Below are 23,756 nucleotides of genomic sequence, written 5' to 3' on the forward strand. Positions count from 1 at the left end.
CGGTACTGACCCTCTGACAGTGCAGCACTCCCTCAGCACTGACCCTCTGACAGTGCAGCACTCCCTCAGCACTTACCCTTTGACAGTGCAGCACTCCCTCAGTACTGACCCTCTGACTGTGCAGCACTACCTCAATACTGACCCTCTGACAATGCAGCACTCCCTCAGTACTGACCCTCTGACAGTGCAGCACTCCCTCAATACTGACCCTCTGACAGTGCAGCGCTCCCTCAGCACTTACCCTCTGACAGTGGGGCACTCCCTCAGTACTGACCCTCTGACAGTGCAGCGCTCCCTCAGTACTGCCTCTCTGTCAGTGCAGCACTCCCTCAGTCCTGACCCTCCGACAGTGCGGCGCTCCCTCAGTACTGACCCTCTGACAGTGCAGCACTCCCTCAGTACTGACCCTCTGACAGTGCAGCACTCCCTCAGCACTGACCCTCTGACAGTGCGGCACACCCTCAGTACTAGTTTTCGAACAGTAATAACAATATCCATTGTGGCAGGTGGTGGCGCAGAGGTACTTTTACTGGACGAGTAATCAGGAAGTGCTGCTCGTTTTAGCCTTAGTTTATTTGCTCTAATTCTGTCACCTTTGCTCTCGAGTCGCCAGGTATCTTTATGATACTGCCACGTGGTTCAAGTCCGAGTAATGGTCAATAATCCAACACACCGCTTAGTAAGAGTTAAATCAACGCACATTTATTATACACAGTAATCAATACTTATGCATAAATTCTACTTCTAAGCTACTTCCGACAACTAACAGGCAATACTTAACTTTGGAAATGGCCCACCAGGTCAGGGAAACGAATGGCCTTTCGTATGGGTTCTGAGCCTGCGGGATTCAAAACTGGTACAGATCGATAGTCAGGAGTGCCTATCCCGTAGCGAGCGTTGGAGTAAGTCTTACTATTTCTCGCGGCTGTTGCAGAGGGTCTTGAAGGGTGTGGAGAGGAGAAGAAGGGGAAAAAGGCAGAAAGGTGGTGAAAAAAGGGTCGATTTGAACTTGGCTCCTATTCTTATAGTCCCCAGGGGCTTCCCGCCTCTCGGGGCGGACCCTGTACCTGGTTCCAAGTGATTGGACTTGGTCCCAATTACTTGGTTCGATATTCTCCAATGCTGGAGCGATTCCTTGATCGAGGGGTGGTCACCCACCTCTCTTTGTGTCAGCTCCTGCTGGCGCCGAAAGGTCTGGGTCGGCTTTGTGTTACTAATTTGTAGCATATTGTTCCCCGGATTGCTACTTTATATGCAGACGGCTGGGGTGTTGTGATGTTGATGGCTGCAGGTATCGATTCTGTCTGGCCTCCCCAGAGGCGAATACAAGTTTTACCTGCAGCTGTCTGTTTGAGTCCTGTTGGCTGATTTTCCCATCAGCCTCTTCCGTTCGCCATTTTAAATCGGGGTTTGGCCATTCTAATCGGGAGTTAGCCATTTTACATGGCTACAGAGGCCAGATTGTGTCCTAGTGACGGGTTCAAATCCCACACTAACGTGTGTCGCATCGTCGGAGGGTCAGTGCGGAGTTATTTCTTTTCAGATCCTAGGGAATACTAACTGGGTTTATGCAATCTATTCCTGTAATTTAACCCTTGTCAGCCTGTTGTAATCTGTGCAGAACCCTCTTCAAGACCAATATATCTCTGCTTCTACCCTATGGGTCTCAGTAACCCCCTCTCTCTCTCTTTCTCTCTCTGGCTGCTGTTCCCAGGGCTGTATGAACAACATCACCTTTGGTAATGATCGGGTGGGATACTACGAGACAGTTGCCGGAGGCTCTGGAGCGGGTCCTCGATGGAATGGGCGGGGAGGAGTTCACACCCACATGACCAACACACGCATCACAGACCCCGAAATCTTGGAGAAAAGGTACAGCTCCCAAAATGCAACCACAGCGGGGAACCACATAATCACCAGAATACCACAGTACGAAGTCTTACAACACCAGGTTAAAGTCCAACAGGTTTGTTTCGATGTCACTAGCTTTCGGAGCGCTGCTCCTTCCTCAGGTGAATGAAGAGGTCTGTTCCAGAAACACACATATAGACAAATTCAAAGATGCCAAACAATGCTAGGAATGCGAGCATTAGCAGGTGATTAAATCTTTACAGATCCAGAGATGGGGTAACCCCAGGTTAAAGAGGAGTGAATTGTCTCAAGCCAGGACAGTTGGTAGGATTTCGCAGGCCAGATGGTGGGGAATGAATGTAATGTGACATGAATCCCAGGTCCCGGTTGAGGCCGCACTCTTGTGTGCGGAACTTGGCTATAAGTTTCTGCTCGGCAATTCTGCGTTGTCGCGGGTCCTGAAGGCCGCCTTGGAGAACGCTTACCCGGAGATCAGAGGCTGAATGCCCTTGACTGCTGAAGTGTTCCCCGACTGGAAGGGAACATTCCTGCCTGGTGATTGTTGCGCGATGTCCATTCATTTGTTGTCGCAGCGTCTGCATGGTCTCGCCAATGTACCACGCTTTGGGACATCCTTTCCTGCAGCGTATGAGGTAGACAACGTTGGCCGAGTCGCACGAGTATGTACCGCGTACCTGGTGGGTGGTGTTCTCACGTGTAATAGTGGTATCCATGTCGATGATCTGGCACGTCTTGCAGAGATTGCCATGACAGGGTTGTGTGCTGTCGTGGTCACTGTTCTGAAGACTGGGTAGTTTGCTGTAGCCGTCTGTCCAGCAACCCTCATATTTAATCACCTGCTAATGGTCGCATTCCTAGCATTGTTTGGCATCTTTGAATTTGTCTATATATGTGTTTCTGGAACAGACCTCTTCATTCACCTGAGGAAGGAGCAGCGCTCCGAAAGCTAGTGACATCGAAACAAACCTGTTGGACTTTAACCTGGTGTTGTAAGACTTCGTACTGTGCTCACCCCAGTCCAACGCCGGCATCTCCACATCAGAATACTACAGGCAGATGAGGCCCATCGATTCTGTACCGACGCATGAAAGTCCCTGACCTGCCCACCTAATCCCACCAGCACTTGATCCATAGCCTTGAATGTTATGATGTGCCAAGTACGCACCCAGGTACTTTTTAAAGGATGTGAGGCATCCCACCTCTACCACCCTCCCAGGCAGTGCGTTCCAGACAGTCACCACTCGCTGGGTAAAAAGATATTGCCCCAAATCCACCCTAAATCTCCCACCCCACATGTTGAATTTATGTCTCCTCGTAACTGACGCTTCAACTAAGGGGAACAGTTGCTCCCTATCCACCCTGTCCATGCCCCTCATAATCTTGTATATCTCAATCAGGTCACCCCTCAGTCTTCTCTGCTCTAGAGAAAACAACCCAAGCCTATCTAACGTCTCTTTATAACTTAAATGTTCCATCCCACGCAACGTTCTGGTGAATCTTCTCTGCACTCCCTCCGGTGCACGTACATTCTTCCGATAATGTGGCGACCAGAATTGCACACAGTACTCCAGCTGTGGCCTCACTAAAGTTCTACACAGCTCCATCATGACCTCCCTGCTTTTGTAAGTTAAGTCCCAATGATTAAAGCGAGAGTCCCATATGCCTTTTTCACCACTCTATTAACCTGCCCTTCTGCCTTCAGAGATCTATAGACAAACACGCCAAGGTCCCTTTGTTCCTCGGAACTTCCCAGTATCAGACCTTTCATAGTATATATACATCCTTGTTGAATTACTCCTTCCAAAGTTTATCACCTCACACTTCTCAGGGTAAAATTCCACCTGCCACTTACCTGCCTATTTGACCATCGCGTCGATATCTTCCTGTAACCCAAGACACTCAACCTCACTGTTAACCACCCGGCCAATCTTTGTATCATCCGCAGACGTACTGATCCTACCCCCCACATGGTCATCTATGTCATTTATATAAATGACAAACAATAGGGGGCCCAGCACGGATCCCTGTGGTACACCACTGTGCCTTTTAGTCATTAAAGCAGCCAGCAACCCAGACCAGGCCATATTGTAACCTTATGGTGGTCACTGTCGCTGATACCAGCTTTCATTCTTTATTCCATTTCTTTCAGAATCTAATTCAAATTATTGGACTGCCCTGGTGGGATTTGAACTCATGTTCTCTGGATTACTGACCCAGTAACCGAATCCCTTCATTGCCAGATCCACACGTTCCTCCTGCCTTCTCAGTTTGAGAGCTTCATTATTCCTTCTTGGATTGATTCCCAGGTATCCTGTCGTCCTGAAGAGGTTTGAGCTGAACCGTGGATCCGGGGGCAAAGGCCGCCACCATGGCGGCGATGGGGTCATTCGGGAGCTGCTGTTCCGGGAGAGGGTGGTCCTATCGGTGCTGACGGAACGGCGAGCCTTCCGCCCTTACGGCCTAAACGGTAACACATGGCAAAACCTCCTGAGTGAGTTCATGGAGAAGGACATTGCAGCACACAGCAAGACATGGGTCAAGGGCCAGCTGCCTAGGTTTCTGGAGAAATATAGGATGGGGATGTATATACAAGATTAGCTGGGAAAGTAAGCTGTGAGCAAGACACACAGGCTGCAAGGGCATCTTGACCAGTTAGTGAGTGGGAAAGAAGATGTGGTGGGTACAATATAGCGTGAGGAAATGGGAGGTTAGTCATTTCAGAAGGAAGGACAGAAATGCAGAAGACTTAGTAACTGGGAAATGTTCATATTCAGATGAATCTGGGTGTGCTTGCACATGAACAACAGAAGGTTCACATCCAGCTACACAAACAATTAGGAAGGCAACTGTTATCTGAGCCTTTATTGCATGGGGTTTGAGTACAAAAGTGTTGACATGGCTACATCGTTTCTTGCTGGGTCAAAATCCTGGAACACCCTGCCATAAGACCGTAAGATTTTCACAGTTACTTCATTGCAGTGTTAATGTAAGCCTATCTGTGACAATAATAAAGTTTTTCCGACAAGTGGAAACATCCTCTCCACGTCCACTCTATCCAGGCATCGTTGTATCCTGGAAGTTTCAATAAGATCTCCCCTCATCCTTCTAAACTCCAACGAGTACCAGAGCCCTCAGCCGTTCCTCATCCGACAAGTTCTTCATTCCAGGCATTATTCTTGTGAACCTCCTCTGGACCCTTTCCAAGGTCAGCACATCCTTCCTTAGATATGGGACCCAAAACTGCTCTCAGACTCCAAATGGGGTCTGACCAGAGCCTTATACAGCCTCAGGAGCACATCCCTGCTCTTGTATTCTAGCCCTCTCAACATGAATGCGAACATTGCATTTGCCTTCCTAACTGCCAACTGAACCTGCACGTTACCCTTAAGAGAATCATGAACAAGGACTCCCAAGTCCCTTTGTGCTTCTGATTTCCTAAGCATTTCCCCATTTAGAAAATAGTCTATGCCTCCATTCCTCCTTCCAAAGTGCATAACCTCAACGAACATGAGACGAGTAGTGAACGTAACTGAGGCTTTAATAAACTAAACGGAAAGCCTCCTGGCCTCGGATCCTGAACTGGGGCAGTGGCGGAGACCAGCCACCTTTATACCAAGCCCGGGGAGGTGGAGCCAGCAGGCAGTGGTTTACCACATTACATGTAATACAGTGGCAGTCTACCACAATACACAGATTATATACTACAGTGGTTCGGAGTCAGCAGGGTCAAGCCCAGGCATGTAACAGTACAACAGTACAATACAATACAGTGGTTTGCCACATAACCTCTCACTTTTCCACATTGTATTCCATCTGCCACTTTATTGCCCATTCTCCTAGCCTGTCCAAGTCCTTCTGAACCCCGCCTGCTTCCTCAATATTACCTGTCCCTCTACAGATCTTTGTATCATCTGCAAACTTAGCAACAGGGCCTTCTGTTCCTTTTTCCAAATCGTTAATGTATATTGTGAAAAGTTGTGGTCCCAGCACAGACCTGAGGCACACCACTAGTTACCTTTATCCCCACTCTCTGCCTTCTGCCGGTCAGCCAATCCTCTATCCATGCCAGGATCTTACCCTAACACCATGGGCTCTTAACTTATTTCATAGTCGCCTATGTGGCACTTAGTCAAAGGCCATCTGGAAATCTAAATAAATCACGTCCACTGGTTCTCCTTTGTCTAACTTCCTTGTTACCTCCTCAAAGAACTCTAACAGATTTGTCAGGCATGACCTCCCCTTGACGAAGCCGTGCTGACTCAGTCCTATTTCATCATGCACTTTCAAGTACTCTGTGATCTCATCTTTAATAATGGACTAAAATCTTGCCAATGACCGAAAAGTCAGGCTAACTGGCCGATAATTTCCGTCAGTTGTCTCCCTCCCTTCTTAAACAGCGATGTTACATTAGCCACTTTCCAGTCCTCTGGGACCCTTCCTGCCTCCAGTGATTCCTGAAAGATCATCACCAATGCCTCCACTATCTCCTCCGCTATCTCCTTTAGAACCCTGAGATGTAGTCCATCCGCCCCAGGTGATTTATCCAACTTCAGACCTTTCAGTTTCCCCAGAGCCTTCTCCTTGGTGATGATCACTCCACTCACCAGTGCCCCCTGATTCTCCTGGAGCTCTGGCATCCCACTGGTGTCTCCCTAACTGCACTGTCTGTGAACCTATACCACATGGACTGCAGAAGTTCAAGAAAAGTGCAGGCCCAAATTAGGGTGAAATGTCACAGCAACAAGCCCAGAGAACTCTGCATGTCTGGGAATATTCAGGACTGGATAAGAAATAAAAGAGAGCCTTTTAACAGGTACAAAGGGAGCAAATCAGAAGCCTTAGTGGAGTATAGAAAGTGCAGGAAGAACTTAGGAAAGCAATTCGGAGAGCAAAGAGGGGGCATGAAAAAACACTGGCGGATAGGGTTAGAGTATAACCAGGGAAAGAGTGGAGCCCATTACGGAACAAGAGGGCAAACTGTGCGTAGAGCCGGAGGACATTGGTAGGATGTTAAACAAGTACTTCACATCTGTCTGCACTCGGGAGGAGGATGATGTAGGTACAGAATTCGGGGAGAGGAACTGAGGCTCTTGAATAGTTTGACACAAAGTGAGGAAGTTTTGCGGGCTTAAAGGTGACAAATCTCCAGTTCCAGATAAGTTATATCCCAAGCTGCCACAAAATAAAAACCTTACAAACTGTAAGCGATAAAAGTAGTAAATACTTATCTGATATTACTCACCCAATCAGCTGCTTCCACTTGTCCCGTCTCACCTTTGAATTCCTTTTTTTCAAATTTAGAGTACCCAATTATTTATTTTTTTCCAATTGAGGGACAATTTAGCGTGGCCAATCCACCTACCCTGCACATCTTTGGGTTGTGGGGGTGGAACCCACACAGACACAGGGTGCTGACTGTCTGTCCCAGTGTCCTCCTCTCACACTCACCTCTAGGTGCTGCTGTCTGTCTGTCCCGCTATCCTCCTCTCTCGCACTCCTCCAGGTGCTGACTGTCTGTCCCAGTGTCACCCCCTCTCATACTCTACTCTAGGTGCTGACTGTCTGTCCCAGTGTCCTCCTCTCACACTCCCCTCTAGGTGCTGCTGTCTGTCTGTCCCGCTATCCTCCTCTCGCACTCTCCTCCAGGTGCTGACTGTCTGTCCCAGTGTCACCCCCTCTCATACTCTACTCTAGGTGCTGACTGTCTGTCCCGCTATCCTCCTCTCGCACTCTCCTCTAGGTGCTGACTGTCTGTCCCAGTGTCACCCCCTCTCATACTCTACTCTAGGTGCTGACTGTCTGTCCCAGTGTCCCACTCTCATACTCTCCTCTAGGTGCTGTTGACTGTCCCAGTGCCCTCCTCTCACACTCTCCTCTTATTTATTGACTACAGCTCCGCCTTCAACACCATAATCCCAGCCAAGCTCATATCAAACCTCCAAAACCTAGGACTTGGCTCCCCACTCTGCAACTGGATCCTCGATTTTCTGACCAACAGACCACAATCAGTAAGAATGAACAACAACACCTCCTCCACAATAGTCCTCAACACTGGGGCCCCATAAGGCTGCGTACTTAGCCCCCTATTCTACTCCCTGTACACACACGACTGCGTGGCAAAACTTGGTTCCAACTCCATCTACAAGTTTGCTGACGATACGACCATAGTGGGCCGGATCTCGAATAACGACGAGTCCGAATACAGGAGGGAAATAGAGAACCTAGTGGAGTGGTGTAGCGACAACAATCTCTCCCTCAATGCCAGCAAAACTAAAGAGCTGGTAATTGACTTCAGGAAGCAAAGTACTGTACACACCCCTGTCAGCATCAACAGGGCCGAGGTGGAGATGGTTAACAGTTTCAAATTCCTAGGGGTGCACATCTCCAAAAATCTGTCCTGGTCCGCCCACGTCGACGCTACCACCAAGAAAGCACAACAGCACCTATACCTCCTCAGGAAACTAAGGAAATTCGGCATGTCCACATTGACTCTTACCAACTTTTACAGATGCACCATAGAAAGCATCCTGTCTGGGTGCATCACAGCCTGGTATGGCAACTGCTCGGCCCAAGACCGCAAGAAACTTCAGAGAGTCGTGAACACCGCCCAGTCCATCACACAAACCTGCCTCCCATCCATTGACTCCATCTACACCTCCCGCTGCCTGGGGAAAACGGGCAGTATAATCAAAGATCCCTCCCACCCAGCTTACTCACTCTTCCAACTTCTTCCATCGGGCAGGAGATACAGAAGTCTGAGAACACGCACGAACAGACTCAAAAACAGCTTCTTCCCCGCTGTCACCAGACTCTTAAATGACCCTCTTATGGACTGATTTCATTAACACTACACCCTGTATGCTTCATCCGATGCCGGTGCTTATGTAGTTACATTGTATATGTTGTGTTGCCCTATTATGTATTTTCTTTTATTCCCTTTTCTTCCCATGTATTTAATGATCTGTTGAGCTGCTCGCAGAAAAATACTTTTCACTGTACCTCGGTACACGTGACAAACAAATCCAATCCAGTTGCTGACTGTCTGTCCCAGTGTCCTCCCACCCCACTCTCCGCTAGGTGCTGACTGTCTGACCCGGTGTCCTCCTCTCTCACACTCCTCTAGGTGCTGCTGACTGTCTGTCCCAGTGTCCCCCTCTCACACTGTCCTCTAGGTGTTGACGGTCTGACCCGGTGTCCGCCTCTCACACTGTCCTCTAGGTGCTGCTGACTGTCTGTCCCAGTGTCCCCCTCTCACACTGTCCTCTAGGTGTTGACGGTCTGTCCCAGTGTCCCCCTCTCACACTCTCCTCTAGGTGTTGACGGTCTGACCCGGTGTCCGCCTCTCACACTGTCCTCTAGGTGTTGACGGTCTGTCCCAGTGTCCCCCTCTCACACTGTCCTCTAGGTGTTGACGGTCTGACCCGGTGTCCGCCTCTCACACTCTCCTCTAGGTGTTGACGGTCTGACCCGGTGTCCGCCTCTCACACTGTCCTCTAGGTGTTGACGGTCTGTCCCAGTGTCCCCCTCTCACACTGTCCTCTAGGTGTTGACGGTCTGTCCCAGTGTCCCCCTCTCACACTGTCCTCTAGGTGTTGACGGTCTGACCCGGTGTCCGCCTCTCACACTGTCCTCTAGGTGTTGACGGTCTGTCCCAGTGTCCCCCTCTCACACTGTCCTCTAGGTGTTGACGGTCTGACCCGGTGTCCGCCTCTCACACTGTCCTCTAGGTGTTGACGGTCTGACCCGGTGTCCGCCTCTCACACTGTCCTCGAGGTGTTGACGGTCTGTCCCAGTGTCCCCCTCTCACACTGTCCTCTAGGTGTTGACGGTCTGACCCGGTGTCCGCCTCTCACACTGTCCTCTAGGTGTTGACGGTCTGTCCCAGTGTCCCCCTCTCACACTGTCCTCTAGGTGTTGACGGTCTGACCCGGTGTCCGCCTCTCACACTGTCCTCTAGGTGTTGACGGTCTGTCCCAGTGTCCCCCTCTCACACTCTCCTCTAGGTGTTGACGGTCTGTCCCAGTGTCCCCCTCTCACACTGTCCTCTAGGTGTTGACGGTCTGACCCGGTGTCCGCCTCTCACACTGTCCTCTAGGTGTTGACGGTCTGACCCGGTGTCCGCCTCTCACACTCTCCTCTAGGTGTTGACGGTCTGTCCCAGTGTCCCCCTCTCACACTGTCCTCTAGGTGTTGACGGTCTGACCCGGTGTCCGCCTCTCACACTCTCCTCTAGGTGTTGACGGTCTGTCCCAGTGTCCCCCTCTCACACTGTCCTCTAGGTGTTGACGGTCTGTCCCAGTGTCCCCCTCTCACACTGTCCTCTAGGTGTTGACGGTCTGACCCGGTGTCCCCCTCTCACACTGTCCTCTAGGTGTTGACGGTCTGTCCCAGTGTCCCCCTCTCACACTGTCCTCTAGGTGTTGACGGTCTGTCCCAGTGTCCCCCTCTCACACTCTCCTCTTAGGTGTTGACGGTCTGACCCGGTGTCCGCCTCTCACACTGTCCTCTAGGTGTTGACGGTCTGTCCCAGTGTCCCCCTCTCACACTGTCCTCTAGGTGTTGACGGTCTGTCCCAGTGTCCCCCTCTCACACTGTCCTCTAGGTGTTGACGGTCTGACCCGGTGTCCGCCTCTCACACTGTCCTCTAGGTGTTGACGGTCTGTCCCAGTGTCCCCCTCTCACACTGTCCTCTAGGTGCTGACTGTCTGTCCCAGTGTCCCCCTCTCACACTGTCCTCTAGGTGTTGACGGTCTGACCCGGTGTCCGCCTCTCACACTGTCCTCTAGGTGTTGACGGTCTGACCCGGTGTCCGCCTCTCACACTGTCCTCTAGGTGCTGACTGTCTGTCCCAGTGTCCCCCTCTCACACTGTCCTCTAGGTGTTGACGGTCTGACCCGGTGTCCCCCTCTCACACTGTCCTCTAGGTGCTGACTGTCTGTCCCAGTGTCCCCCTCTCACACTGTCCTCTAGGTGTTGACGGTCTGTCCCAGTGTCCCCCTCTCACACTGTCCTCTAGGTGTTGACGGTCTGACCCGGTGTCCGCCTCTCACACTCTCCTCTAGGTGTTGACGGTCTGTCCCAGTGTCCCCCTCTCACACTGTCCTCTAGGTGTTGACGGTCTGACCCGGTGTCCGCCTCTCACACTCTCCTCTAGGTGTTGACGGTCTGACCCGGTGTCCGCCTCTCACACTCTCCTCTTAGGTGCTGACTGTCTGTCCCAGTGTCCCCCTCTCACACTGTCCTCTAGGTGCTGACTGTCTGACCCGGTGTCCGCCTCTCACACTGTCCTCTAGGTGCTGACTGTCTGACCCGGTGTCCGCCTCTCACACTGTCCTCTAGGTGCTGACTGTCTGACCCGGTGTCCGCCTCTCACACTGTCCTCTAGGTGCTGACTGTCTGACCCGGTGTCCGCCTCTCACACTGTCCTCTAGGTGCTGACTGTCTGTCCCAGTGTCCCCCTCTCACACTGTCCTCTAGGTGCTGCTGACTGTCTGACCCGGTGTCCGCCTCTCACACTCTCCTCTAGGTGCTGCTAGGAAGGTGGTTTCTGGTCCGAAGAAGCAGCTTTTCCTCTAGTAGTAAATCTAGTTTCTGTTCACTGTGCAGGAGGGAAGCCAGGAGCCCGAGGGCTCAATCTGCTGGTCCGTGAGGATGGAAGGACCATCAATCTTGGAGCAAAGACATCTGTTGCTGTTGGGGCCGGGGTAAGAGGACGGTGATTGGCAACTGTAATCATTGTGGTCCAGAAACACACTGCTCACACCGCTGCCGGACACTGAACACTTCAATCTCTGTTCTATCTTCTCTCACACACACACACACACACACCCCCACACACACACAGTGCATTGTCTCAGCCAGTCTAGTATCCCAAACACATACATACAGTGTTAGGACACCCTGGGCTAGTGCATGGTCAATTCCAGCCCCACATGCCCTGGAATTAAAACACACGTGTTTTAAGACACTTAAAAGAATCCATAATTCTTTTTAAAATATTCGAAAATTTTGGCCTTTGTCTGCTCAATAATTACAGTCACAGATTTGTAAATGTAAACATGATTACTGTTTATTTATTCAGTAAATACAACTATTTAACGACAAGCTAATATCTACTATCTCTTTAACTTGACCCACCCTCTACCCACACACACAAGACAGACAAACACCGAGGGGTGGAAAGGGATAAGAAATAATAAGGCTGACGGTCAAAAGATGAGTCTTTAGCACATTTTCCTCACAGCAAGCTTGTGGAGTAAAGTCTTTGGTTTGAGCCGGTAATGGTCTTCTTTGTCGAGTCATTCACTCGGGGTCCCTGTAGTTTAGAAAATGCAATACTCACAAGCAGCAGGCTTTCTGGAGACACGTTATTTCATATCAAACTTGGCCTTCAGCTCAAAGTTCGGCCACTACTTTCTGGAAGGACACTTTATTTCACAACAAACCTTGTGGTTTAATTTCAGGCCTCTGCAGTCTCAAGATAATATATTGGAAAGAGTCAGTTGGATTGCTTCATCAGGCTGCCAGAATCCAAACTGAATTTTTGATGCTCTGAAAAACATTCCAGTGGGATAAGATCCAATCAACACCTGTTTCCGGGCAGAGCACAGCCCTTTGGGCAAATTCATTGGCCATCAGCCAAAGTAATCAAACCGAGTCCCAGCCAATCTCTGTCATTGGTGCCGGTCAGTCTACAGCTCGCGGTGAACCAGCACAGTGATCTCGCCTGCTGCTGAAATCCTCAGCTTGAATTAAAGGCACAGGCCACTTGCCTTAAAGACACATGTCCATTAATCATCCAGGAATCAAAAATGTAACGGCAAAAATAAAAGGAAGGACCCTTCACACACGCAGACACATAAACACACACTCACGCAGACACACGCGCGCAGACACACACGCGCGCAGACACACACGCGCGCAGACACACGCGCGCAGACACACGCGCGCAGACACACACGCGCGCGCAGACACACGCGCGCGCAGACACACGCGCGCGCAGACACACGCGCGCGCAGGCACACGCGCGCGCAGGCACACGCGCGCGCAGGCACACGCGCGCGCAGGCACACGCGCGCGCAGGCACACGCGCGCGCAGGCACACGCGCGCGCAGGCACACGCGCGCGCAGGCACACGCGCGCGCAGGCACACATACACACACGCGCAGACACACATACACACACGCGCAGACACACATACACACATGCGCAGACACACATACACACATGCGCAGGCACACATACAAACACACGCAGACACATACACACACACACGCAGACACACACGCAGACACATACACACGCAGACACATACACACATACACATTCAGACACGCAGACACATACACACACACACACACACACAGACACATGCAGACACAGACACATACATACACAGACACACACACACGCAGTCACAGACACATACACACACACACGCAGTCACAGACACACACACACATGCAGTCACAGACACACAGACACATACACGGACACATGCACACACACGCAGTCACAGACACACACGCAGACACACACGCACATGCAGACACACACACACATTGTCACAGACACATACACATGCAGACACACACACATGCAGTCACAGGCACACGTACACATGCAGACACATATACACGCAGACACACATGCTGACACACACATACACACACACACCTGCAGAGACACACACATACACACTCAGACATGCAGACACACACACGCAGACACAGACACACACGTGCAGACACAGACACACGCGCAGGCACATACACACGCGCGCGCACACAGACATACAAACATACACACGCAGACACATACACACGCCGACACACACAAGCAGACACATGCACACGCAGACACATACATACCACACAGACACACACACATGCAGACACATACACACGCGTACACATACACACATACACATGCAGACACATACACACGCATACACATACGCGCACATGCAGATACATACACACACACATGCAGACATACACACACACATGCAGACATACGCACATACACACATGCATTCAGTCGCACACCCGCGCTCAGTCGCACACCCGCGCTCAGTCGCACACCCGCGCTCAGTCGCACACCCGCGCTCAGTCGCACACCCGCGCTCAGTCGCACACCCGCGCTCAGTCGCACACCCGCGCTCAGTCGCACACCCGCGCTCAGTCGCACACCCGCGCTCAGTCGCACATTCACGCACAGGCACTTACAGGCACATACACGTTACGCCCTCTCAGGAGTCTCCCTTGGCTCCTTCACATTCTCTCTTATCTCTCTCTTTCTCTCCCTCGGTCAGCTAACACGGGTTCACATTCTCTCTCCCTTTTTGTGATTCAGGACATCTTTCTGTTGCACACGCCTGGAGGTGGAGGTTGGGGCCAGGCTGAAGATGCGATGGAGAAACATGAGGTTTTGCCAGGGTCGGCGAATCAGAAATCACGAGTGACCTTTGTCGAACGGGGAAGTGTGTTCAAATACAAACAGACCCAAGAGTCGGCATGATCAAGACCACTGGACACTCCAGCAAAAACTCTTTTCTCTTTCTTTTTGGTTCCTGGACACTTAACTTAGAGGGCAGGGGTCATTGGAGGACTGATTCCCTCACTCACCTTTGAGTTCCCTGGCCAGCATATTCTGAGATCTGCGAATAGTCCCAGGTGTATTCGAGATCTTTCACCATTCCTCCCCCATCCCACCACACAGCACACAAAGAGAGGAAAACCACTCAGGACATCCCAAAGCACTTTACAGCCAGAGAAATACTTCCTATAGTGTTGTCATTACTGCCATGTAGGAAACACAGCGGCCAACATACGCACAGCAAGATCCCACAGACAGCAGTCAGATAAGTGACCAGATCATTGCCGTTTTCCCAGGCAGCATCTGTGGAGAGAGAGAAACAGAGTGAAAGTTTCAGCTCCATCAGAACCCAGGAAAGTTGGGTCCGCGATAGGGTGGAGGGGAGGAGATTAAATGACAAAAGGATTCCTGGTGTAAAAGCCAAAAGAAGGGGGAACGGGTAAAGAACAAAGAAAAATACAGCACAGGAACAGGCCCTTCAGCCCTCCAAGACTGTGCCAATCATGATTCTCTAACTTTAAAAAAAAAACCTTCTGCCCTTACTCGGTCCGTATCCCTCTATTTCCTCTCTATTCATGTATCCATCCAGATGCCTGTTAATTTGGATTTGGATTTGTTTATTGTCACGTGTACCGAGGTACAGTGAAAAGTATTTTTCTGCGAGCAGATTGTTATGGGTCCGGGTTTACAGAACCCCAAAGTGTTTCATGGAGTTCAACCGACCCACAACTTTTAATAGATTGTGGTGTGGGAGGCACACGGCATACTCTCCAGGTGTGATACAGCAATTATGGACAAATGGTTTTTAAAACAAAACAATGTTTATTCTATGAACTCCAATTTAACCTTTTAATTTTTAAAACAAACATTGAATATCTTTATGCCCATTACTTCAAAGATAACCCCAAAAGACTACAACACTAAATAATCCTTCAAACTGTTCCTTTAAACATCCAAAAGACTTCAACCTTCAAAAACAGACATGAGGTTACATTCAATATATTTATAGTCTTTGGATTTGCAGACATCAACAGACCAGCTCTGTGTTTTCTTCCTGCAGCTCTCAGCAAAACACACAGACACTCCCAGCTTTCTCCTCAAACTGAAACCAAAAGCATAAGTGACCTCAGCTCCCCCCACCCTCTGACATCACTTCAGTAATATGATCAGTTCCATTTCTTGAAGGTACATTGCTTAAACATCCATTTCTTAAAGGTACTCTCATATGACACCTCCCCCCAAGAAAACAAAATAAACCATCAACTTCAAGATGGTTTTATTTTTCACCTTTGCATCATCAATTAAGAAATGCACGCAGCAAAAACACTCTACCGGTTCAAAAAAAACAATACACACAAACAGGTATAATAATATAGTCCATTTTTTTTTTCGTTCTTCCTCCAACCGAAATCCTTCTCGATTGACAGTCTCTTTGAACAAGAAAGTCTCTGCATGATCCGTCCAATTCTCTACGCCTCAGCATTTCTCTTCAAAGTTAGATACTTCAGTTCAATCTGATCAGAGAGTCCCTTGCAATTCTCCCACACAGGAGCATTGGTTATCACAGCTTTCAGGCTTTCAAATGCCTGTTGAAAGTCCGCTGTCCATTGAACTTTTTTTCTTCAGCAAGTCCATCAGTGGAGCAATCACACTACAAAACTTTTGCACACATCTTCGATCAAATCCACTCATGCCAAGAAATCGCATGATTTCCCTTCGTCTCGAGGGTATCGAAAACTCCTCAAGGAAAGTGATTTGGGCTTTTCCAAATTCACTTTTGGCTAGGTTTATCACCAAACCTGAAGTCGATCGAATAACTCCATAAGATGTTTTAAATGTTCTTTCCCTTTCTGGCTGAAAACTACCAGATCGCCGATGTATATACCATCTGGAGTCACAGAAGCTGAAATCTCCTTCGCCCTTTCGGATAAAGGTACCTGCCAGTAACCTTTAAGTAAATCCAATTTGGAAATAAAAGCGGATTGTCCCATTTTCTCAATGCAATCCTCCAAACGTGGGATAGGATAAGAGTCCGTTCTTGTAACTGCATTCACCTTTCGGTAGTCCACACACAACCGTTGGGTACCATCTGGTTTAGGTACCATCACTATGGGTGAGCTCCATTGGCTGCAACCCACTTCAATTATACCATTTTTAAACATACTCTCAATCTCTTTGTTAACCTGTGCCAATTTTAAAGGGTTAAGTCTGTATGGATGTTGTTTGATCGGAACAGCATTTCCCACATCTACATCATGTATAGCCATTTTAGTACTTCCCAATTTATCTCCACAAACTTGCCCATGTGATATCAATAACTCTTTCAGGTCAGTTTGTTTTTCCTCTGGAAGGTAACTCAACAATTTATCCCAATTTTTAAGAACATCCTCATTTTCCAATTTAATTTGAGGTATGTCAAATTCACCGTCATCTGGATTTGGTTCGTCACTTTGAGTTAGAATCATTAAAATCTCCTCCTTTTTCTCTCCTTCCTTTTCAAAGTACCTTTTAAGCATATTCACATGACACACTCGGTGAGTCTTCCTTCTATCTGGTGTTTTTACCACATAATTCACCTCACTCAATTTCCTTTCAATCTGATACAGTCCACAAAACCTTGCTTTTAAAGGCTCACCTACCACTGGTAACAACACTAAAACTTTATCGCCACTGGCAAAACTACGAACATTGGATTTCTTGTCCGCTACCCGTTTCATCACATTTTGTGCAACTTTCACATGTTGTGTAGCCAATTCACCTGCTCTATTTAATCGTTCCCTAAAATTTGACATATAATCCAACAATGTAATTTCCGATTTCTCACTCACCAATTTTTCCGTAATCAATTTAAGTGGTCCTCTTACCTCATGACCAAAATTTAGTTCAAAAGGACTAAATTTGGTTGACTCATTAGGTGCATCCCTAATTGCAAACAGTACGAATGGAATTCCTTTATCCCAATCCTCTGGATAATCTTGTCAATAAGCCCTCAACATTGTCTTTAATGTCTGATGCCACCTTTCTAACGCTCACTGCGATTCTGGATGGTACGCAGTTGATTTAAATTGTTTTATTCCTAAGCTATCCAATACTTATTTGAATAACCTGGAGGTAAAATTTGATCCTTGATCCGATTGTATTTCTGTGGGTAGTCCATATATTGTAAGGAATTTAAGTAATTCCTCCACAATCTTTTTAGCTGTAATATTACGTACTGGAATAGAACATAGAACATTACAGCACAGTACAGGCCCTTCGGCCCTCGATGTTGCGCCGACCTGTGAAACCACTCTAAAGCCCATCTACACTATTCCCTTATCGTCCATATGTCTATCCAATGACCATTTGAATACCCTTAGTGTTGGCGAGTCCACTACTGTTGCAGGCAGGGCATTCCACACCCTTACTACTCTCTGAGTAAAGAACCTACCTCTGACATCTGTCTTATATCTATCTACCCTCAATTTAAAGGTATGTCCCCTCGTGCTAGACATCACCATCCGAGGAAAAAGGCTCTCACTGTCCACCCTATCCAATCCTCTGATCATCTTGTATGCCTCAATTAAGTCACCTCTTAACCTTCTCTCTAACGAAAACAGCCTCAAGTCCCTCAGCCTTTCCTCATAAGATCTTCCCTCCATACCAGGTAACATTCTGGTAAATCTCCTCTGCACCCTTTCCAATGCTTCCACATCCTTCCTATAATGTGGCGACCAGAATTGCACACACTACTCCAAATGCGGCCGCACCAGAGTTTTGTACAGCTGCAACATGACCTCATGGCTCCGAAACTCAATCCCTCTACCAATAAAAGCTAACACACCGTACGCCTTCTTAACAACCCTCTCAACCTGAGTGGCAACTTTCAGGGATCTATGTACATGGACACCGAGATCTCTCTGCTCATCCACACTGCCAAGAATCTTACCATTAGCCCAGTACTCTGTCTTCCTGTTATTCCTTCCAAAATGAATCACTTCACACTTTTCTGCATTAAACTCCATTTGCCACCTCTCAGCCCAGCGCTGCAGCTTATCTATGTCCCTCTGTAACTTGTAACATCCTTCCGCACTGTCCACAACTCCACCGACTTTAGTGTCATCTGCAAATGTACTCACCCATCCTTCTACGCCCTCCTCCAGGTCATTTATAAAAATGACAAACAGCAGTGGCCCCAAAACAGATCCTTGTGGTACACCACTAGTAACTGGACTCCAGTCTGAACACTTCCCATCAATCACCACCCTTTGTCTTCTTCCAGCTAGCCAATTTCTGATCCAAACTGCTAAATCTACCTGAATTCCATGCTTCCGTGTTTTCTGCAGTAGCCTACCGTGGGGAACCTTATCAAACGCTTTACTGAAATCCATATACACCACATCAACTGCTTTACCCTCATCCACCTGTTTGGTCACCTTCTCAAAGAACTCAATAAGGTTTGTGAGGCACGACCTACCCTTCACGAAACCGTGTTGACTATGTCTAATCAAATTATTCCTTTCCAGATGATTATACACCCTATCTCTTATAAACCTTTCCAAGATTTTGCCCACAACAGAAGTAAGGCTCACTGGTCTATAGTTACCCGGGTTGTCTCTACTCCCCTTCTTGAACAAGGGGACAACATTTGCTATCCTCCAGTCTTCTGGCACTATTCCTGTTGACAAAGATGACTTGAAGATCAAAGCCATAGGCTCAACAATCTCCCCCTAGCTTCCCAGAGAATCCTAGGATAAATCCCATCCGGCCAGGGGACTTAACAATTCTGGAAAGGGTGAAAATAGATAACACCTCCTCCTTATGAACCTCAAGCCCTTCTAGTCTAGTAGCCTGAATCTCAGTATTCTCCTCGACAACATGGTCTTTTTCCTGTGTGAATACTGACGAAAAATATTCATTTAGCACCTCTCCTATCTCCTCGGACTCCAAGCACAACTTCCCAGTCCTTGACTGGCCCTACTCTTACCCTCGTCATTCTTTTATTCCTGACATATCTACAGAAAGCTTTAGGGTTATCCTTGATCCTACCTGCCAAAGACTTCTCATGTCCCCTCCTGGCTCTTCGTAGCTCTCTCTTTAGGTCCTTCCTAGCTAACTTGTATCTCTCGAGCACCCTTACTGAACCTTCATGTCTCAACTTTACATAAACCTCCTTCTTCCTCTTGACAAGTGTTTCGACTGCCTTAGTAAACCACGGTTCCCTTGCTCGACCACTTCCTCCCTGCCTGACAGGCACATACTTATCAAGGACACGCAGTAGCTGTTCCTTGAACAAGCTCCACATTTCCATTGTGCCCATCCCCTGCAGTTTTCCTCTCCATCTGATGCATCCTAAGTCTTGCCTCATCGCATCATAATTGCCTTACCCCAGATATAACTCTTGCCCTGTGGTATATACCTATCCCTTTCCATCACTAAAGTAAACGTAATCGAATTGTGGTCACTATCACCAAAGTGCTCACCTACCTCCAAATCTAACACCTGTCCTGGTTCATCACCCAGTACCAAATCCAATACGGCCTCGCCTCTCGTTGGCCTATCTACATACTGTGTCAGGAAACCCTCCTGCACACATTGGACAAAAACGGACCCATCTAAAGTACTCGAACTATAGCGTTTCCAGTCAATATTTGGAAAATTAAAGTCCCCCATAACAACTACCCTGTTGCTTTCGCTCCTATCCAGAAGCATCTTTGCAATCCTTTCCTCTACATCTCTGGAACTTTTCGGAGGCCTATAGAAAACCCCTAACAGGGTGACCTCTCCTTTCCTGTTTCTAACCTCAGCCCATACTACCTCAGTAGACGAGTCCTCATCAAACATCCCTTCTGCCACAGTAATACTGTCCTTGACTAACAATGCCACCCCTCCCCCTCTTTTACCACCTTCCCTGAGCTTACTGAAATATCTAAACCCCGGCACCTGCAACAACCATTCCTGTCCCTGCTCTATCCATGTCTCCGAAATGGCCACAACAACAAAGACCCAGGTACCAACCCATGCCGCAAGTTCACCCACCTTATTCCGGATGCTCCTGGCATTGAAGAAGACACACTTTAAACCACCTTCCTGCCTGCCGGTACACTCCTGCAACTTTAAAACCTTACTCATGACCTCACTACTCTCAACCTCCTGTATACTGGAGCTACAATTCAGGTTCCCAAGCCCCTGCTGAACTAGTTTAAACCCTCCCAAAGAGCATTAGCAAATTTCCCCCCCCAGGATATTGGTACCCCTCTGGTCCAGGTGTAGACCATCCCATTTGTAGAGGTCCCACCGGCCCCAGAATGAGCCCCAATTATCCAGAAATCTGAAACCCTCCCTCCTGCACCAACCCTGTAGCCACGCGTTCAACTCCTCTCTTTCCCTATTCCTCGTCTCGCTATCACGTGGCACGGGTAACAACCCAGAGATAATTACTCTGTTTGTCCTAGATCTAAGTTTCCACCCTAGCTCCCTGAATTCCTGCCTTACATCCCTATCCCTTTTCCTACCTATGTCGTTGGTACCTATGTGGACCACGACTTGGGGCTGCTCCCCCTCCCCCTTAAGGATCCCGAAAACACGATCCGAGACATCACGCACCAGCTCCAGTTCCCTAACGCGGTTTCTGAGGAGCTGGAGATTGGTGCACTTCCCACTGATGAAATCAGCAGGGACACTGTCGGCGTCCCTCACCTCAAACATTCTGCAGGAGGAACATTGCACTACCTTCCCTGCCACCCCCTCTGGAAAAGAAAAAGAAAGAAAGAGCTTACCTGTTATTCACTCCCCTTCTCAGTAAGCACTCACTCAGCAACCTCTGCGCCCTGCACGATAACACCTGAGGGAAAAGAAAAGAAAAACTACTTACCAGTCACCAGCCAATCCCTTACCTGCAGGCCGTGGCGTCATGGTTCAACTTCTTTCTACTTCTACCTGACCTCGAGCCTGCCTCTTGATCTTTACAGCGGTTTTTTTTTTGGGTTAGAGGAGGGGGTAGGGAGGGAAACACTGAAGAACTGTTTCGGGTTTAAGTGTCACTTGACAACAGCTCCTCCACAAACCACCTTCAAGTTAGGGTGACCACAATGGAGGTATGCAAATTTCCCTTGCAACAGCCGGTCAACAGCTGTGCTCTACTGCCCTCTGCTGGATGCTTGTCTTCACTCGAACAGCTAGGGTCTCTAGCTCAGGTACACCTTCAAGTTAGGGTGACCACAACGGAGGTATGCAAATTTCCCTTGCAACAGCCAATCAGCAGCTCTGCTCTACTGCCCTCTGCTGGATGAATGGCCTCTGGAAACGTAGTAGACACTTCCATTATAGTCAAAAGATATTGATTCCCACTTTTCGTTTTAGGAAGCGGTTCTACGCAATCAATTAGGACCCTTGTAAAAGGTTCTTCAAATGCTGGAATGGGTATGAAGGGCGCTGGTTTTATCACTGCTTGAGGTTTCCTTATCACTTGACATGTGTGACATGATTGACAAAATTTAACTGCATCTTTATGTAGTCCAGGCCAATATAAATGTTTCTGGATTTTAGCTTGAGTTTTCCTTATCCCCAAATGACCTCCCACTGGTACCTCATGTGCAACTCGCAACACCTCCTTTCTATACCCTACCGGCAATACTACTTGATGAACTTCTGCCCACTTTTCATCCGCCATCATATGTACAGGTCTCCATTTTCTCATCAAGACATCACTTTTACGGTAATAACATTCTGGTATACACGCAGATTCCTCTTCTGTGTATGCTTTCTGATACATCTGTTTTGTTTCTGTATCTTTCTGTTGTAACTCCGCCAATTTTCCTGAACTGAAAATATCCGTCTCATCCTCCACCTGTTCTTGTTTTTTGTCAACCACCTGATACCACCTGATCAAAAATCGTTTCTGATAATTGCACTTCAACTTCATCTTCACTCTTTGATTTCTCCTCTTGTCTTACCCTGTGACTTTGTGACCTTGTTACCACACAATCCGGAGAAATCCCAGGATATTCGTCCTTCAACACTTCAGTTGTCTGATTTTCCACTGGCTTATCAACCACAGTAGGCATCACTCCCACTTGCGATCCAGCTATATCATTACCCAAGATAAACTGTATTCCTGGACAAGATGAAATGAAATGAAAATGAAAATCGCTTATTGTCACAAGTAGGCTTCAAATGAAGTTACTGTGAAAAGCCCCTAGTCGCCACATTCCGGCACCTGTTCGGGGAGGCTGGTACGGGAATTGAACCGTGCTGCTGGCCTGCCTTGGTCTGCTTTAAAAGCCAGCCCCTTAGTTTCTCTATTACTCCTACTACCACTTCACCACTCTTCACTGGACTTTCCAACCTTACCTTATATAATGGAAATCTACTCCTCTCACCCTGAATTCCAAATATCACCACCTTTTCTGGCAACATTCTTCCCAAACTACATAACTCCTCATCTCTTACCATTAAAGATTGACTAGCTCCCGTTTCTCTTAAAATTGTGACTTCTTTACCTGCTCCTCCTGATACACATGAGTAAACTTTACCCACACAAGTAAATTCTTTAAAGACATCTGGCACCTTATCAATCACCTCTTGATCAGGCTGTACAATCGTTTGCACCTCCTTCGCTTCCCTTGGGCTTTCCTTTACCACTTTAACAAACCCTACTGTCTTATCCTGTTTTACCACATCAGCCTTCCCAGTGCTTTTCTTCACCACCAACACTGTGACTTTACATGGCCTAGTTTATTACAGTGAAAACATTTGAAACTTTTCATTTCTTTTCCACCCTCCTGGATTTCTTTTTTAATCTGAGGTCCACTTTTCTTATTATCTCCCATCAGATCACCTTTACTTTTACCACTTGAGTATTTCTCATATCCCCTGGTTTAGCACAGTGGGCTAAACCACTGTAATGCAGAACAAGGTCAGTAGCACGGGTTCAATTCCTGCACCGGCCTCTCAGGGCAGGCGCCGGAATGTGGCGACTAGGGGTTTTTCACAGTAACCTCATTGAAGCCTACTTGTGACAATAAGCGATTATTATACAGGGGCTGGTTTAGCACAGGGCTAAATTGCTGGCTTTGAAAGCAGGCCAGCAACACGGTTCAATTCCCGTACCAGCCTCCCCGAACAGGCACTGGAATGTGGCGACTAGCGGCTTTTCACAGTAACCTCATTTGAAGCCTACTTGTGACAATAAGAGAATTTCATTTCATTTTCATTCCCCAGTTTCTATCCCTCACTGAAACTGATGTCGGAAACCAAGCTTTGATTTATGAACTAATTCATAATCAGCTGCCATTTCTGCTGCTAAT

The 23,756-nt window shown here is 48.2% G+C and overlaps 1 protein-coding gene across 1 annotated transcript in view; it reads left to right on the plus strand.

Annotated features, from left to right (window-relative positions):
• oplah (5-oxoprolinase, ATP-hydrolysing) overlaps nucleotides 1-22,294 on the plus strand; it is a 167,870-nt gene extending 145,576 nt beyond the window's left edge. Inside the window, exons 24-27 of the mRNA XM_072510166.1 lie at nucleotides 1,715-1,872; nucleotides 4,179-4,339; nucleotides 11,479-11,576; nucleotides 14,227-22,294. Of these exons, the coding sequence (XP_072366267.1) occupies nucleotides 1,715-1,872; nucleotides 4,179-4,339; nucleotides 11,479-11,576; nucleotides 14,227-14,391 (582 nt within the window). The 3' untranslated portion in view covers nucleotides 14,392-22,294. The remainder of the gene's footprint in view (nucleotides 1-1,714; nucleotides 1,873-4,178; nucleotides 4,340-11,478; nucleotides 11,577-14,226) is intronic.
• Nucleotides 22,295-23,756: the final 1,462 nt, after the last annotated feature.

Source organism: Scyliorhinus torazame, chromosome 6, assembly GCF_047496885.1.
Source record: "Scyliorhinus torazame isolate Kashiwa2021f chromosome 6, sScyTor2.1, whole genome shotgun sequence".
NCBI classification, from domain to species: Eukaryota; Metazoa; Chordata; class Chondrichthyes; order Carcharhiniformes; family Scyliorhinidae; genus Scyliorhinus; species Scyliorhinus torazame.